The 17,172-nt window shown below is 40.4% G+C and overlaps 1 protein-coding gene across 3 annotated transcripts in view; it reads left to right on the top strand.

The window, feature by feature from the left end:
• The window catches only part of LOC131685745 (homeobox protein cut), a 528,971-nt gene extending 513,335 nt beyond the window's left edge, over positions 1-15,636 (top strand). For all 3 annotated transcript variants that reach the window (XM_058969660.1, XM_058969662.1, XM_058969661.1), the window contains exon 8: positions 11,210-15,636. In XM_058969660.1, the coding sequence (XP_058825643.1) occupies positions 11,210-12,568 (1,359 nt within the window). In that variant the 3' untranslated portion in view covers positions 12,569-15,636. The remainder of the gene's footprint in view (positions 1-11,209) is intronic.
• The last annotated feature ends 1,536 nt before the right edge of the window (positions 15,637-17,172 follow it).

Below are 17,172 nucleotides of genomic sequence, written 5' to 3'. Positions count from 1 at the left end.
AATGGTTCGACAAATGTTCAAGGTAAGAAAGGTATAGAATATTAGTCCTTTTTTCTCTAAGTAAATAATACATAGCTTCATAGCAAGCATTACGAATAATTTTTACTCGAACCTGCGGGTGATAAAATTTCATAAATATTTCGACACGCTAGAAATCTTCAATGGCAAACGGAAATTGTTTATTGACGCCACAGTGAAAGCCAAGATGGCGACTTCCGGTTACTACAAAACCGGGAAAACTGTCATCAATATGGATGTCATTTGAAAGGGGTTGATCAGTAGACACCAGAAATTGACGATTAACGCCATTTTGAAATCTAAGATGGCAACCATCGTCAATATGGATGTCATTTAAAAAGAGGTGATCAGTAGATATCGGGAATTATTGATTACCGCTTCTGGGTACCAGAAAATATAGAGAACCATCATCAATATGGGTGTTATTTGAAAGATGCTTTTCAGTAAACATCTGAAATTGATGATTAACGCCGTTTTGAAATGCAAGATGGCGATCACCATCTTCGAGGCAGCTTTCCGAATATCCATACCCGATCCGAAACACATAACAGAAATGTTTCAAAATTTATCTCGCCTTGTTATAATTTTTTGTTAGTTTAACTACTAACGAGACCTAATTTATAACACAATGTGTTACAAAAATTGTGTTTTGTTATAATCTTGTTACTTCATTCTGATCGGGAGAACCTGAATGGAGGCTGATCCCCGATAGATTTGGTACCTTCCATAGGGTGTCGTTCTAAATCCGAAGAAACCATCGAAAATTTATATATTTTGTGATGCTACAGCCAAAGTGGACGATGCTGTGAAAAGGACCGAAACTTCTATGCTCTCTTCTGGCAATGCTCTTCGAAGGACGGGTTACTCTCTGCGCATATCCAACAAGTTAAAATACGACGGGAGGAGCGACATGCACAGTGGATGCTTTGGCGAGATGACCCAAATATGGTAGCATCAGTGTACATCTGATAGATGTCGCGTGAAGAACATGTTCAAAAGTTCCCAGTAGCTGCTGATGCCATCATCCGGAAACATTATGTCGACGATTATCTGGGCAGACAGCGTAGAAGAAGCGATAGAAATTACGTCGGAAGTTAGGCAGGTCCACTCCCTTGGTGGGTTTCACCTGCGAAATTGGTTGTCGATCTCCAAAGAGGTTCTGGTACGGGTCGTGGATTCATCTGGACAATGGAAGCCAGAAGAAGACGTCTTCATGATCTCAACGACACTAGCGATTGAGACGGCTCATCCTACGAAGCGACAGGCATTGCAGGTCGCGATGAGCCCGTTTGATCCGGCTGGACTTTCTCGTTTCTTTCGCGTCCACGGCAAGATCCTGATTCAAGAAGCATTGAGAACCAAAACCGACTGGGATCAGCAGGTTCCGTTGAAATTGCACGAGAAAAGGACAGGAGGACCGCCTTGTTCCAACATCTGAACAAGATACGCGGTCCTCGCTGCTACTTTCCCGAACATACGATCAAGAAGGTCTTGACTCTACAGTTGCACCTATTCGTCGATGCTAGTTGTATTGGTTGGTGGCAAGGCAAACGCGATTCCTTTAGATACGCTTTATATTCTGAGACTGGAACTGGATGGAGCGGTAATCGGAGTCAAGCGATTTTGAAGTCCGTCATCATCTGGGAACGTTTCTTGAACTGGACACAACTATTGTGAATGATGACGGACGTTCTCCGATATCGGAAGATTCTGTATCAGTGATCTAGAAACGAATCGCCACCCACCTAACTAACCCTATCACACAGCAGGAGCTGGCACTTTCAGAATCAACCATTTGTCGACTGGTCCAAAGTCCCGCCGAAGTCGCTACTACACTGACGATAGATAAAGATCATCATAAGATGCGGCGGTGAAACTGGAAAGGACTAGCAGAATCAGGTAACTGTCACTATACAGGAACGAAGCTAGAGTTATCTGTTCAGATTCTAGGATCCCGGAAGCTTCGTTCGTGTCCTATGATACCCGTTTTCCGATAATTTTACCAAAGTATTCGAACGTCCAAAAACCGTACACACACTGACGACCGAATCCTGGAAGTAATCAATACGACGATTTATAGGACGTGGAGGTTTCCCGGCGGAAATACGTTGCGATCAAGAAATGAATGGAGGACATCACAAAAGGAAGGACCCACTATTTTATTAAATAAGTGTAGCAATCAGAAGGAAATGAGTGAACGTGACCCATGCACTCCTTTTTTTAATATTAAACAAACGAGAAATGACTTTCACCATTAATTTTATCAGAAAGATGATAAATTAAAAATAATTGTTTACAAAAGTCATATAATAATTGATATTTTTTCCTTCTTTAAAACACGAGCTGTTCTTTAACCAACGATTGGCCTGATAGTTATAATTCTTTATCAAGAATAATTTTCGATTTGCGATCAAATACGTGGACTTGTGCAACAAGCGATTTTCATACCGTTTAGGAGACTACTCATTCTACAAGTTTAAAATGTCTTAATGCATGGATCGTATACTGCAATGAATTATATAGAAAATTATGTTGAAAGACATGTAGGTTTGAATTTTAATAATCCCCATTTTAGCCAAAGAATCCATGTTCAGCTGATTTGTTAGCTTTTCTCTGGAGCACTCCGCGAATTCTGGACTCCAACTGTTCTGGTGGGCATTCAAGTCAGCCCCCAATGCTTCTCCTTCAAGAGTTTCAGCCCGTCGAATAGCTTTCACAAATCTTCTCCAGTTGCGGTAATAGTAAAAATTTGTAAACGATTTAACTCGTTCGTAACAAATCGCAAAAGTTTATTTTACGGCATTGTAAAGTTTTTAAAAAGGTTGTTATAATTGCATGAGTGAATGGAGAGAATACGAGTGAGCTAAAGTGAACAAGCGTATTCGCTAGTATTGTTTACATAGGCTTAGAGTAATACTTTGTGATAAGCTTCAAACGAACCGAAACGTTGACAAAATTAGGTCCATGTAAACAATAGGAGTGAACTGTCAAAAAAGTGAGGTTAATTGTACCTACAAAAAACTCTGTTGTGAGATCCGACACACGTAAATGGATGATGACGGCGCGAGTTGCAGTGATGCCAGTTACTGGAATATTCAGGAAGGTTCCAAATTTGTTGTGCAGCACTTGGAGTGCTAAAAACCAAAAACCGAGCAGTGGTAATCAATTACTATACGAAACAATTCGTCTTTCAAGGTGATCATTACGTAACCAGCGAAGAGGAAATGAAGTAAAGAATTAACAACCGCAAGTGCAACCGACCAACCGAATCAGTGACACTCAGGCCCGTAACAAAAAAAATTGCAACTTATGTCGTACCAAATTCAAGATTTTTAAAGCGGACCACCTCCCTAAACCTGTAACAATCGAGACGACAAGCAAATGCATTACTGTTAGACTTGAAGTCGCCTCAGTATCGGAAGGAGCTCCGCTATAACACAAAGCTACCATAGCCCAACGGATTCTGCTCTATGTCGAATTTCTTGGTAAACTGTTGAGCCATTTGTGATTTTTGGTATTGCTGGATGTGCTAGAAACTCCTCCTTTGATCTCAAGCTTCTAAGACCAGTAGCTGTTTGATTCGAACTGTTATATTTCTCAGCATATCAAGGGAATAACATTAGCTTTTACCAGGAATCTAATCTGCCGATAGTTTTTAGGAGTCCGGGTACACTATTGGGCATTTCCAATCCAAAATGTATCCTAATGACATTCTATGCACTTGCCACATCGGGCGTTTTTACTACAATGGCTTATCTGCTTTATATTTAGTGCAAGACGAGACGCGAGGTGCAACCAAATAGCTGAACAGACAAAAGCATCGTGTCGAACAAGATTTAATTAGGCGATGCAGTCAAAGGAGGTACTACTTTGAAGGTACATACAATTTTGTCCCGTCCTGTCCGATCGCATTCAAAATCTTCGCTTACTGAAGCAAGAGGTGTTTGAAAAAATCAATCCCATGCTTCAAAAGATACACACATGACAAACTCGAATCGACGACCGCACCGTCGATTTTTGCTTTGTGAGCTGGAATGTATACTGAGTAGTCTTTCATAGAATACTTGGCGGAAAAGCCGTTTACTTTCTCTTCATATTAATAAAAGTCTAGAAGCCTTTCAGATGGCGTCGTAAGTTTTGTTGGATACAACAATTTATTGTAAAGATCAACGACAGCATCTCCTTCCGTTTGATCATATAGTATACTCCAGTTGATCAGCAACAGGAAGCGGCATAGTGCTATTACATCAGTTTTCATATTGTAGTGAACAGTAGAAATAGATATTTCTTAAGCGCGATGATAGTTATCCAAAGAAACGATCACATTGAATGTTCTACTCACACAGAACACTCAGGCAGCGCAATCCCATTCACGAACACGCGGCAAAGAAAACGAGATTGGTGGCTGGAAATGGTGGTTTATCCGTGAAGCCATCCCGTTCAATAGTAAGCGGCTTCTAGGATTTGTTGTCGATGATAACGGGTTAGGGCAAGCGTATCCACGTCCAGAAGCTACCCACATAAGTTCTGGATGGTTTAAATCTCCAAGGACTATCATCACATCGTTTTCATCTACCTAAGAAGAGGAATTTAAACAGCTCCAATAAAGTAGTTTGTCATCTGCGTAGTAATCTTCGTCCAAACAGTTTCAATGCAGGTGTGGAAGAAACATGCATTAAAACCCCCGCCGCGATCAAGAATGCTGTTGCGATCGCTTCGATCTGCACGATAAACTGTGTAAGAATCCTCGAAGAGCTGCATCAATGTACTACGTTCAGCAAGCCAAGTTTCTGTCAGAACGTAAATATCGCAGTAGCCGTCCACAGCAACAAAGTACAGATCTTCGATTTTCGTCCTTAGTCCTTTGACGTTTTGGTAGTATAACCGCAAACCGTCAGCACCACGTTCCAAGCATCTTGGCATATTGCAAGGATGGGATGTACCCGATGGTATGCTAGAAACCAAAAGGTTTTCAGGAACCGGGTCGTCAATCAAAGCAAAATACTCGCAAGTGTGAGTGAGTTCGGAAGACAATTCAGGCTGACGTTTAGAAGAGCAATTGGCCTCTTGGAATTCAGGAGGGATGGGTTATATGAACCAATCGTTCTCATATAATTCCAGGAATCAAGAGCAACAGCACGAAAAGCTAGTGAAATAAAAGCCATGAGAAGATTTCATGACAAAGATTTCACTGAGTAGCACTACGATTGAACTGTGGCGGACAGTAAGCACCCTGCGTGCGACCGTATCCCTTCATGAAACAACCGATAAACTAGCAAAACACTACAGTGAGAAATTTGCGACTTCGAGCTGCTCTCTACCCTTTCAAGTGACGAAAGGCCGTGCCGAACGGTAAGGCGTCGATAGATAATACGTGCAACACTAGGACCTTATTCTCACGGTCACGTTACCTAGTGACTAGAAGGAAATTTTCTGCTAGTCACTAGGTGACGTGACTTTGGGAATAGGTCCCCTGACCTAACCCTGAATGAACTTTTCAGGGCTCTAGTGAAAGGGCGAAGTGTTTCAATAGGACCTGGTATGATAGTTAGACTTCGACGACTTTCATTATCCATGAAGATGACGTTTCTTGAGCTTCTCAACAATATCTGACGATACGGCGCACTACTGCTGCTGTCATTCCGATACCAAAACCTGATTGTAGGGATTCTGGATCTGCGGCCTTTCGACTGATATCGCTTACTAATTGTATGTCGAAGCTGTTCGGGCGCATCGTAAACAGTCGATTCATCACCGAACTGGAGTCGAGACTCAACAAACGGCAACATGCTTTCCGTTCTGGACGCGGTACAGATACGCACTTTGCGGAGCTTAATGTCTTGAAGAAGAGAAAGACGGATGTTAAACATTCTCATCTTTCTAACACACCTGGACTGGACAAGCTCTGTTTTATCAATGATATTGTTCCTCATCGCAATGCAACCGATATTAAAAATCATTCCAGCTGTAGAGGACGGAAAATAGAAAGTATACACCGAAAGTTGCAGACTGTGGTCAAGGACGTCAAAAAAAGGGACGAAGAGAGTTGGATCTCTGCCAATGTACGATCAATGTAGTAACATCACCATAGCTGGTCCCAAAAAAAGTCCTCTCTACCGACCTGAGCATTGGCATCTCCGATCACGACTTTCACGTCACCCATATTGATGATAGTTCTCTCTAGTTTCTGGTAACCGAAAGCAGCCATCTTCTATTGCAAAATGGCGTTAATCATCGATTTTTGATATCTACTGACCATTCCCTTTCAAATGGGCACCCTTATTGATGATGGTTTTCACTGTTTCGCTGTGCCAGAAATCGCCATCTTGCATTTCAAAATGGCCTTAATCATTAATTTCCGATGCCTACTGACCACTATCTTTCAAATGACATCCATATTGATGATGGTTCTCTATATTTTCTGGCATCCGGAGGTCGCCATCTTGAACGGTGTTAATCATTAATTTCCGATGTCTACAGATCACTCCTTTTCAAATGACATCAATATTCAAGATGGTTTTCACTGATTTTTGATAAATAATTTCTGAGACCATTCTTAGGATAAAAATGGAAGATTTTTCCTCTCAGAGATTTTTAACCCAATTTTGCACTTAGATTTTTTATCCCATTTCTGCTCTGACTGGTACTTAATCGGTTTTGCTCTTTATAAAACCCATACGGTTTTTCTCGCAGTGAATTTTCATCCCACTCTTGCTCTCAGCCTCTCACTTATGCTCATATATGTTTACCTAAACTTCTTGTTGGAAACATCTCGTCTATTTTGAGGCTTCACAATAGAGCAGGAGCAGGAGAACGGTATCGAACAAGACGCAATTGGGCGATGCAGCCAAAGGAGGTAAAACTTTGAAGGTACATACAATTTTGTCCCGTCCTGTGCCATTACATCCATAATCTTCACTTACTGGAGCAGGAGGCGTTAGAAACAGCCGATTCCGTGCTTCAGTGGATACACGCGTGACAAACTCGAACCGGTGACCACACCGTCGATCTTAACTTTGTGGGCAGGCATGTATACTCAGTAGTCTTTCATAGAATACTTCTCGACAGTAGTGTAATTTGTTTGCTTTAGAGAGGATATCACAATTATGAGTTTATCTCGGCGAACTTTTGAGATATCTGTCGCGTCTGAAAATTTCCGTTTCAGTTCTTTATAAATCTTTGATCTGAAAGAAAATTAGATCTGGTCCGACTGAGTTCAACGTGTATGATGCCTATACAGCCCGACGTTCGGCCCTTGTTTTTGGCCTTTTTCAAGGGAAATATATTAGCATTCATCGTCTATACGTTGATTATCGACGTTGAGAAGGTCTTCTTATTTTGCTTCATATGCAACGGTTTGGTGAGTAAAACTGGTTAGTTAAATCGAGACTCCGAGTTGAAAATCCAAGAAATTAACGAAGAGGACGACAAACCCAACAAGAAAACGTGCTATACGCTGTAACACGCAGTGCTTCGATAAGGTGACTCCACCACCATTTGAGTGGTGGTCGATGCCAGCGCGAACCCACCTGAGATGAATTTTACCCTGAACTAACTACTGACTGTGGGACTAGTTGTGCAAAGAGGGAACTGTTCGCTATCGCAGTGAGATTTCGAAAGGCATCGGTATATTATCTTATCAGACATTTGAAAAATATACCGTCAGAGTAACATGCATGCTAAGGATACCCGTTTGTTAAGAACCTGCTGTAGAAATAAGCCGACGAAACAAGAACCTTTTTAGAGTCGACTACGATCACTTATGGAACTGCATCTGCTTCATTCAAATTCCAATGATGATTGGTGCAACTAGCTAACGAGGAAGGCGAATAGTTTTCAGTTGCCATGAAAATCACAATTTTTTTAGTCGCTAGGTGACGTGACCGTGAGGAGAGGGCCCTAAGTAGGCGGTATTATCAGCTAACAAAGATGTTTACGAAAAGCTGCATTCCAACTTTATAAGTGGCGTTAAAATCCCTCCGAATTTTTTGAACCATTAAAGCCGATTCAAGACAATGACATCCACCAAGCAATTAAAATTATTGGTCTACTCCATCCGACGACGAACTCTTTCTCGCCTTAATGCAACCTAGGTCAATCGTATGCTAGCGACCAGTAACGAAAAGGATCACTTACTCCCAAGTGGCGTTTTGATATACAAAGCGCATCCGTTATTGATTGGTCAATTGATTACGTTATATCAACATCTGTTGAAAACTGTTTTTTTTTTTGGTTTTGGTTGTAGCAGGTTGATTTTTCTTAGCGACTTCGGAGTATTGTTTTCCGAAATGTGCTGTCTGGTTACAAAACTGGCACGTAGGAATCTGACCAGAGCTCGGAATGCCAATTTTTTCAAGTATAGTTTGTAGCTGATTCCATTTCTTCGTATTTTGACATAAATATTTTAATATGTTCTGGTCTAATGCGACGCGCTAGGTCGTGTAGGCGCACCTCAATTTTATCGTCATCCATATATTCAGGTTCTTGGTTTTAACGTTGCCATATTGGACACCGTGTTGCATGTTGTTCTTCACAACGTAGTTTTCTGTCTGCACTAAACTGTTTGGCGTCATCTATACACAATTTCTCACGTGATGTAACTGTATGTATGTCACTTCCTTGAGGTTGGAAAATTTCTCTGCCTTTACACGAAGGTTTCCTGGAGCTGTGTTATACTTTGGATGGTTAATTGCAGGTACAATGCAATCCGATCAGTAGCACGAACCTGTGCAGTATTTGCGAGTAGCAGCGTAGCTGATCGATGAAATTCTCAACGATGCACCGATGAACAATGTGAGCAACGTTTTGCATTTATTTCATTCACGTAATGTACTAAGATTCTCACATCTCGTTTAATAAAATTACGATGAGCTGGGCAGCTGTCGTTCTTTAGGATTCAAACGTTTTTACATACTGCAGAACCGTGTACGTCGAAACCCCGAGTTGGAAATCCAAAAATCCGAGGACCGTGAAAAACCGAGTAGTGTTCGATGACAGAGTCAAATCATTCGAGACGTATTTGACCCGCAACAACTGTAGGATCAGTTGTGCAGAGTGAACTGTTCACTATCGCATTGAGATTCCGAAAGGGATTGGCAAATTTCTCATTCGACATCTGCACAGTTAGAGTTACTTACATGCTAAGGACGTCCGAGCGGAGAGAAGCTTCTTTAGAAATTATTCGACTGAACAAGAACCTTCCTGGAGTCGACTACGACCGCTTATGGAAATGCATGAGCTCCATTCCAAGTAATACGATGATCGGTGCAACTGACTAACGATGAAGATGGAAAAGAAAAGATGGATTCCAACTTCATAAGTGGCGTACAAATTCTTCAGAGTTTTTTGAACTTAATCCGATCGATGAACGAGAACCACTGAAGCCGATTGAAGGCAACGGTATTAACCAAGTAATTAAAATTCTTGGTCTACTTCATCGACTTACATCTACATGTACCGAATGCAAGCGAGCAGTGACAAAAAAGATCGATTACTCGCAAGTAGGGAAACGCACGCAGCAATATGTTGATACAACTTTGGCATGAAAAGGAGGGCGACGAAGATCCGGCAGACAAGCACATTGAGCATCAATGGAATACTTGATACTTCTGAAGTATTGGTTGATTCAGCTTCTGTTTTTTCAATGGAACAGTAAGGTATGAACTTCCCGATTTTGCTAACGTTACTACTATCGCTTTTGTGGATTTGATTCAGAGATTGGAACTACATGCGGGGCTTCTACTCCCGAACCTGTTAAGTAAGGTACTTTCAATGATCCAGGTACAATCCCACCAAGTCATGTTGTGGACTGATAGCGAAATCGTGTTTTTATTTATTAACAGATTAAGGTCGAATTGGCCTGTGCCGTATACAAAAGATTCCGAAAATCGAAATCGTGTTGACATGGTTAAATAAGCATCCTATTCGGTTCGATGTCCTCGAGTTGAATTACTAAAATTCAACGGCTCCCCTGTGGTCTGTCGTGAACTTACTTTCGAATAGTCGCCAATCCAGCAGATATTATTTAGCGTGGTCAGTTTCTTAACGCCCTAGAATTCACCATCAAAATACCTTACGAAATCTCTGACAAGTCTCCTGAGTTGAAACCGGAAATCATGATGACATCTGCATTCATCCAGGAACAGCTACCGGTGTTTGTCGGTAACAGTTCGTTTCGAAAACTGCTAAAGTAGTATTCAGAGAGGCTCTGAGAAGATGAGCTGGGACGGGTAGACATTGAGAAGCAAGCAAACTAAAAGCAGGCAATCCGCACCGATCTGCTCTACTCTAACGACATCCCTTTAGTTTGCTGCAAGGAGGTTTCTCGTATCCTAATGTCAGTACCAGCCGCAACTCAGTTTTCCGCCCTCACACTGTTTGCAGACTATGCGTCATCGATAACATTTGTTAGGCGCTTACCATTCCAATTGCGAAGCTGTGAGTTCTACCTTCGAAGAAACACGATCCAACCGAATCCGATGATAATAATCATAATGAATGTTACAAATTACTGTCTAATTCCAAATACTACTGTTGGCACACAAATGGTTTATGGTATCTTCCAATTTGCAAGATCGCATAATTTTCTTTCAAATGCTAGTTCATTTCTCTTGAGACACTTACCTACTGATGAGCTCCGAAAAAATTGTCGAACTATATCACTTTTTCTACAATATTGTATAACGGCACTCAAATTTCTTTCATTCTTTTCACTTTTACTCATTGCTTCACAGTTACAATCACTTGCACTCTAACATATCCCTTTGATGTGATGGTAGAGCACTATAAACATTTCCAACTCTACAACAATGTTTTGATGTCTCGAAAGAACGAAAAAAGACAATTCCGACAAACCGACTATTGCTAAATGCAGTGAATCTAAAACACGTCGCATTTTTTCTAACACAACCTTGAGATGTTTTGAAAGACTATTTGATTAGTCTTCATTTTGATCAAATGCGTGGTTTTTAAGTCATAGTTTTATAAAAATTGATTTGTTTTTTGGATATACTTTTTGAAGATACTTTGAAAAAAGAAACATTTCATACAAAAATGACTAGCAACTAATATTCGCAGGTTTATGGAACATGATTTTTTGAATAAATATTTTGATCCCGTTATTAAGGGTGACATTCCTTTGAACTACGATCGTCAATCACTAACAAACTTCCTCCCTCCCTCTTCCTTCCAGATCTTCGGCGAAGCCGTCCTCGGTCTATCCCAGGGCTCCGTATCGGAACTGCTTTCCAAGCCAAAACCCTGGCACATGCTCAGCATCAAGGGCCGCGAACCGTTCATCCGCATGCAGCTGTGGCTGAGTGACGCCAACAACGTCGAACGGTTGCAGATGCTGAAAAACGAACGCCGAGAAGCTAGCAAACGGCGACGATCGACCGGTCCGGGAGCACAGGACAACAGCTCCGATACCAGCAGCAATGACACCTCCGAATTCTATCACTCCAATTCACCGGGACCGGGATCGGTTGGTTCGGCAGCTGCCCCACCCAACAAGAAGCAACGGGTGCTGTTCTCCGAAGAGCAAAAGGAAGCCCTTCGACTGGCATTCGCACTGGATCCGTACCCGAACGTGCAAACAATCGAGTTTCTGGCGACCGAACTTGGCCTGTCGACGCGAACCATCACCAACTGGTTCCACAATCATCGGATGCGACTGAAACAACAAGTTCCACATGGTCAACCAAGCGAACCGATTCCCTCGCGAGAGAATCAATCCGGAGCACCATTCGATCCGGTTCAATTCCGGGTTCTGCTCAGCCAGCGGTTGATGGAGATTCAGAAGGAAAGGATGGGATTGAGTGGAGTTCCGCTGCCGTATCCTCCCTACTTCGCTGCCAATCCGAATCTAGCGGCGTTGATCGGAAGGGGATTTATCCCTGGAGATGTAGATTTGGCTGCCCTGAATAAGGCAGTCAGTGAGCAGATGAGCGGGCTGGACCTGTCGATGCCGTCGTCGGTTAAGCGAGAAGGTGAGGAAGATTTCGACGAGGACGGAGAAAGTGATTCCGAATCGGTCGATGATGGATCGAAACGGGGCGAGTTGGATGAACATTCGGCAACCAGTTTGTCGCTGGCAAGTTTACAGGCAATGTCCCGGATAAACAGGCGAAAGCCGGCAGCACCGCAATGGGTTAACCCGGACTGGCAGGATGACAAGCAGACGAACATTCCAGGCGGTGGTGTTGGTGGTGGCGTCGGCGGTCTCGATGGCAAGAAAGACACCGATCTACTGAACGGAGTCTGTCTGCTGCAATCGACGGACGGAGTGCCATCGGTACAGCAACGGTTCGTCGCAGCAATGGCTGCTGCGGCTGCAGCCGTGGCGGCAGCTGCCTCCGGAAGTGACAACGAGAATGATGATGCAAAGTCTACCCATTCGAAGCAGTCGACGGTTGACGATCGGACGGAAGAGGACGATCGGCCGGAAAAGGGTGGTTCGGAAGCGGAGAATGGAGCCGACAGTTCCGAGAAGGACCAGATTCAGGTGAAGACGGAGATGATGGAGGAAAATGAACGGTGGGGCGAATATTGAGCGAAACGCTTGATTGGCCTGAGCGGGGGAGACACAGAGAGAGAGGTTATGAACCAACGAACAAAGCCAGCGCATGCTGCGATGGGGGTATTTAAAATGTTTGTGCAATCGAGAATAGCTAAAAGAAGTAAACAATAAGCGAAGATATGATGCGTATAAAAAGAGTAAAGTCTGAACGCTTCCATACTGATAGTAAAAAAAAACGAAAGTTGGAAGCGGATTGCGGACGATTTATTGTGATTAAGGAAGAATGTCTCGTACTCTTCTGTTTTAAGTTGTTATCAAAGTTTTTACATAGGATGCTCGTACTATTCTTTTCTAAGGTAAACAAAACTGTCTGCGATCCAACTTCCTCAGTTGTAAACAAATGTTTATTTTCCTACCCCTTTCCACTGTAAATATTACCTTTTTACAAATCGATTAGTTTACCACTTTTCCTTCTTTTGAACTATCAATATAAGAAGACTGTTAAAACAAGTTTTAAATAATATAATACTGATAAATAATATAAAGAATTAGTAGTTTCTAAGTCGCTAGCGTAACTTGTAAGAGGGATATACTTTTTTATGTAGAGCAAGATACCGAATTTTTCTTTTTTCTGTTTGTAGTTTTACAATCGTAAGAAACTGAGTTTTCTCCAAAATTGCATTTACTTCTACCTTCTCTCGAATCTTAACCGATAGAAATGAACAGATAAAACACATAATAATAACATAAACGTACTTATAGGTAAACAAAAATTAGCGATAAATGTCTCTTTTAGTCCCTTCTCCAATAAACCAGAGTTCCGACATATTTCGCGAGGACTAACGGATACATATAATCAAAAAAAAACGTGGGCAAACCCGGAACGGAGAATCAAAATGTTAGAAAAAGAGAAAAAAATATCTGGGAAAAGGCTTACTTTGTACATAGTGAAATCATACAAATTTCCGATCTAATCATTAACTGAACCAGAACGATAAAGGAACTCACATACAGAAAATACACACACAAGTAAAAAAAGGCCAAATATTTAGCTGGTAGTATTGAAAACCCCCCTTCAAAATAGCGGAAATTTTAGGTTTATGCGAATTTCTTGCTGACTTATCGGCAGAGAAAATTCACTTTTAATCAATAATTTATTATTTTTCTTTGCCTTTGGCGGTAAGAAATATTTTTCGTGTAAGCTGCAGAAAACCCCTACAAATTATGCAAAATAATACAGGATTTTAGAAACTCAAAACTGCATTGTAAAACCGAACGAATGGAAGCATGTTTAACGATTAAAGAAACGATCTCAAAACCAACCAAATATATTTAAAAACAATATGAGAAGCAAATGCAACAAACGTTTAACAGATAGGATTGTATTTAGTAAACGAACAAACAAGCAAAAAAGTCAGTAATCGAATTTATCGGGTTCTCTTTTAGGCGGTGGTTTGTTTTTTGAAATTTTCACCAACTGCAGAAAATGTTTCGAAAAACGGTAACCCTTTGTAAATCTTTTGTAAATAATTTTCTCAGTTTGAGCAGAGATAAGTAAAACTTATAATGAACAGTTTGTTTGACGTCAGATCCCTGCAGCATAAAAAAAATCAGACACAGAATAAACTGCAAAATGATGAACGCATATCCGAATTTAATAGAACAAAAAAAAGTGAGCGAGTATCAAGTATTTATTCAGAGTTTTAAACGAACAAAACGATCCGTTCTTACCAAAGTCAAAAACGGTCAAAAAATAACAGTCGAAAGGAACCACAGTCCTTGCAACAACAACAAAAAAAAGTAACAAGAAAAATTAACAACAAAAATAAGCATTGTAGAATATTGAACACAATTTAGTCGGTTGGGTTACTTCAAATTTCGTTTTCGGATTGCAAACTTTTTTCCCGAGTGAAGCCAAACAGGCTAATCAAAGCAGGCTACGCAAAACTTTGCTCCCTGGACGACGAAAAATTCAGAACAAAAATGTAACAAACACACAAACAATCAAATTGTTTGTTTTACAATACACACAGCAGAATAAAAAAAAACGATAATAGCTAGGAATGTGAATTTTATACCAGAGTAAACTGTAAATTCAAGTAAGTGGGAACCAGCCAGCAAAACTGGGACACACGCGGAACGAACGAGTACTTTTAACAAGCAGGAAAATTGCAATACGTAAAATTATAATTCAGAACAAGGGATTGCATCCCTTCTGAAATGAGCAAAACAAAAATCAGAATTCGAATGCGCTGATAGTTCAAAGTACGTTTATTTCTTAACGCTTTCCGTTCTTAAAGAATTGAAATTGCAATTCGGCTTAAGAACCGAAAGCAGGAAGCGTGGGACACGAGACTGACTTTAGGAAAGTCGCTTCTTCCCTCCGCACCAACACACAAATTATGTTTTTAAGAAAGATGGAATTTGTTAATTTATTATTCGGTTAGTTTTTATGAACATTATAACAAATATTTTTGCTATATTCTTAGAAAGAAGAAAAAAAATCTTAATTTTACTGAGGAAGTTTGTTCTTTTTTTTACTGCGTGAATGCTGAGAATGAACATGTAGATAAACGAATGTGACATTGTTGAAGGTTATTTTCTCTCCAAAAAAAATGCAACAATCAGAACAAAAGCTGGAATCATGTTGAATTAGGCGAAATTTTACAAATAAAATAGAACAAAATAAACGCAGACAGGCATTGTAAAATTTAAGTGTCTATACGGAGCGTCTGCATCCCGCAAGGGACGGGATGGTTAAGGATTCATTACCGAACATAAAGGAAATTATTTGAAAAAAAAAATGAAAGAAAATAAAAAAACAAACAAAAAAGTAAAATAACATCGCAACCGTAGCTCTAGCCATTAAACGAAACAAAACAGTAAAAACAATAAAGCTTTCCAGAATATTTTGGGTAGCCCGATGAAAAACAAAAACGGGCAACGCATCAGTAATCAAGCGGAAAAGTGGACGAAATAAAGAAATCTGTAAATACCTATTATCATATCATTATATTATATTAATTAATTATAATTATTATATATTAAAATTATTATTACAATTATAATGGTAATATTATTACATTGAATGAATAAAGTAAAACGGTAATAAAATATTAAATGCTTGAGTTTTTATTCGAAAACGAAAGAAATGCGTCCGAAAATGATAGACGTAAATCATTAAAAACAAATCGAATAAAACCGCGTAAAAAACGAGCTCAGGTTGAAATAGGTAACGCACCCTACTACCCATTCATTCCACATCTAATTTTTAACACAAGTTTAAGCTTGACGCGTTTGTGAGCTTTGCGCCATAAAAAGCTATTGAGCACACTCGTTTCAGCAGCTTTTCAATCCACTGCTGTATACGGCAGTGTAGTGTGCGTCTCGGCTGAACAGCAGTTTTCGTGCACTTCTTTTTATGGTAAACGAGCTTTTGCTATTCACGCGAAAGCATCCTAACTACCACGACGGAACTTTTGCGGGCTAAAGCTCCAGTGTTTAAGCGGGCAACCGGTTGGATGAAAAATTGCAGAATGGATTCAGATGTCATAACCCGCTGAAACCAGTCGGAATTGACCTGAAAATTTGTATGGTTACCGTTTAAAATTTTAAACCGACTGTCGGATGGCATGACAGGGAATTCTGGAGCTGGAAATTTGAACACAAAGTATTCGTATATCCTCGTCAAATTTTGGGTTGTTTAACCCGTCTCCTATTGTAATCCTTTAAAAATCGGTAAAATTACATAAAACTTACATGGATGTGTCAACTGATATAACTAGAAGTTCGCGTCGCGTCGAACAGCGTCTCTTCACTGCTTATATGAAACACAATTTTAACCAGAAAGATCGCACAAATCTTTTATTGAAACCAATTCTTCGGTTTAAAGAAAAACGACACTTCACAGCTTATGCAAAGCAATATTATTTTACCAGAAAGATCGATCACTGAACACAACTGAAGAAAACGTGGTTTGGGAATGTCGATATTTTTCACAGCTATGTAGCGCCTACTATGTTTGTGCAAACTGTTGAGAGCTGAATTTTGAAGACCTTCGAAAGCATCATTAGAACCAGTGCACAGTGGGTAAGAAGGGACCCATAGAGGTATTTAATTAAACGCCATTAATGCCACCAAATTTCAATCATTCGGTAAAGAGCTTATTTTGCCCCTTCTAGGAAGTATGCCGTTCTCTTTCATTAAGTGGGGTAGCGGCGCTAAGGGGGGGCGAAGGGGGCAACCACCCCGAGCGGCAAAATCAGGGGGCGGCATTTTCTACTCAATAAATTTCTATAGTATTTTTTAGTAATTGTTCAAGTTTCATTAAGGTTGGACAGAGAAAGCGCAAAAATCGAAAACGAAAAAAGCAGTTTTTTCCACATCGTGGCTTAGATCTTCATAAAAATCAATCAGCTTATGTAGAATGTTGTTACAGTACTGCTGATTAATTTTTATGAAGATCTAAAACACGGTGTGGAAAAAAACTGTTTTTTTCGTTTTCGATTTTTGCGCTTTCTCTGTTCAACCTTAATCACGATAAAAATCAATTTATTTCATTTTGGCAACTATTGACGATTGAAAAGGGATGATGGATGCGATAAAACAAAACTATATACATATTGCAAGGTAGTAGT

Source organism: Topomyia yanbarensis, chromosome 2, assembly GCF_030247195.1.
Source record: "Topomyia yanbarensis strain Yona2022 chromosome 2, ASM3024719v1, whole genome shotgun sequence".
Lineage (NCBI taxonomy): Eukaryota > Metazoa > Arthropoda > Insecta > Diptera > Culicidae > Topomyia > Topomyia yanbarensis.
The sequence above is the reverse complement of the archived record's forward strand: the minus strand, read 5'-3'. Positions and strand labels throughout refer to the sequence as shown.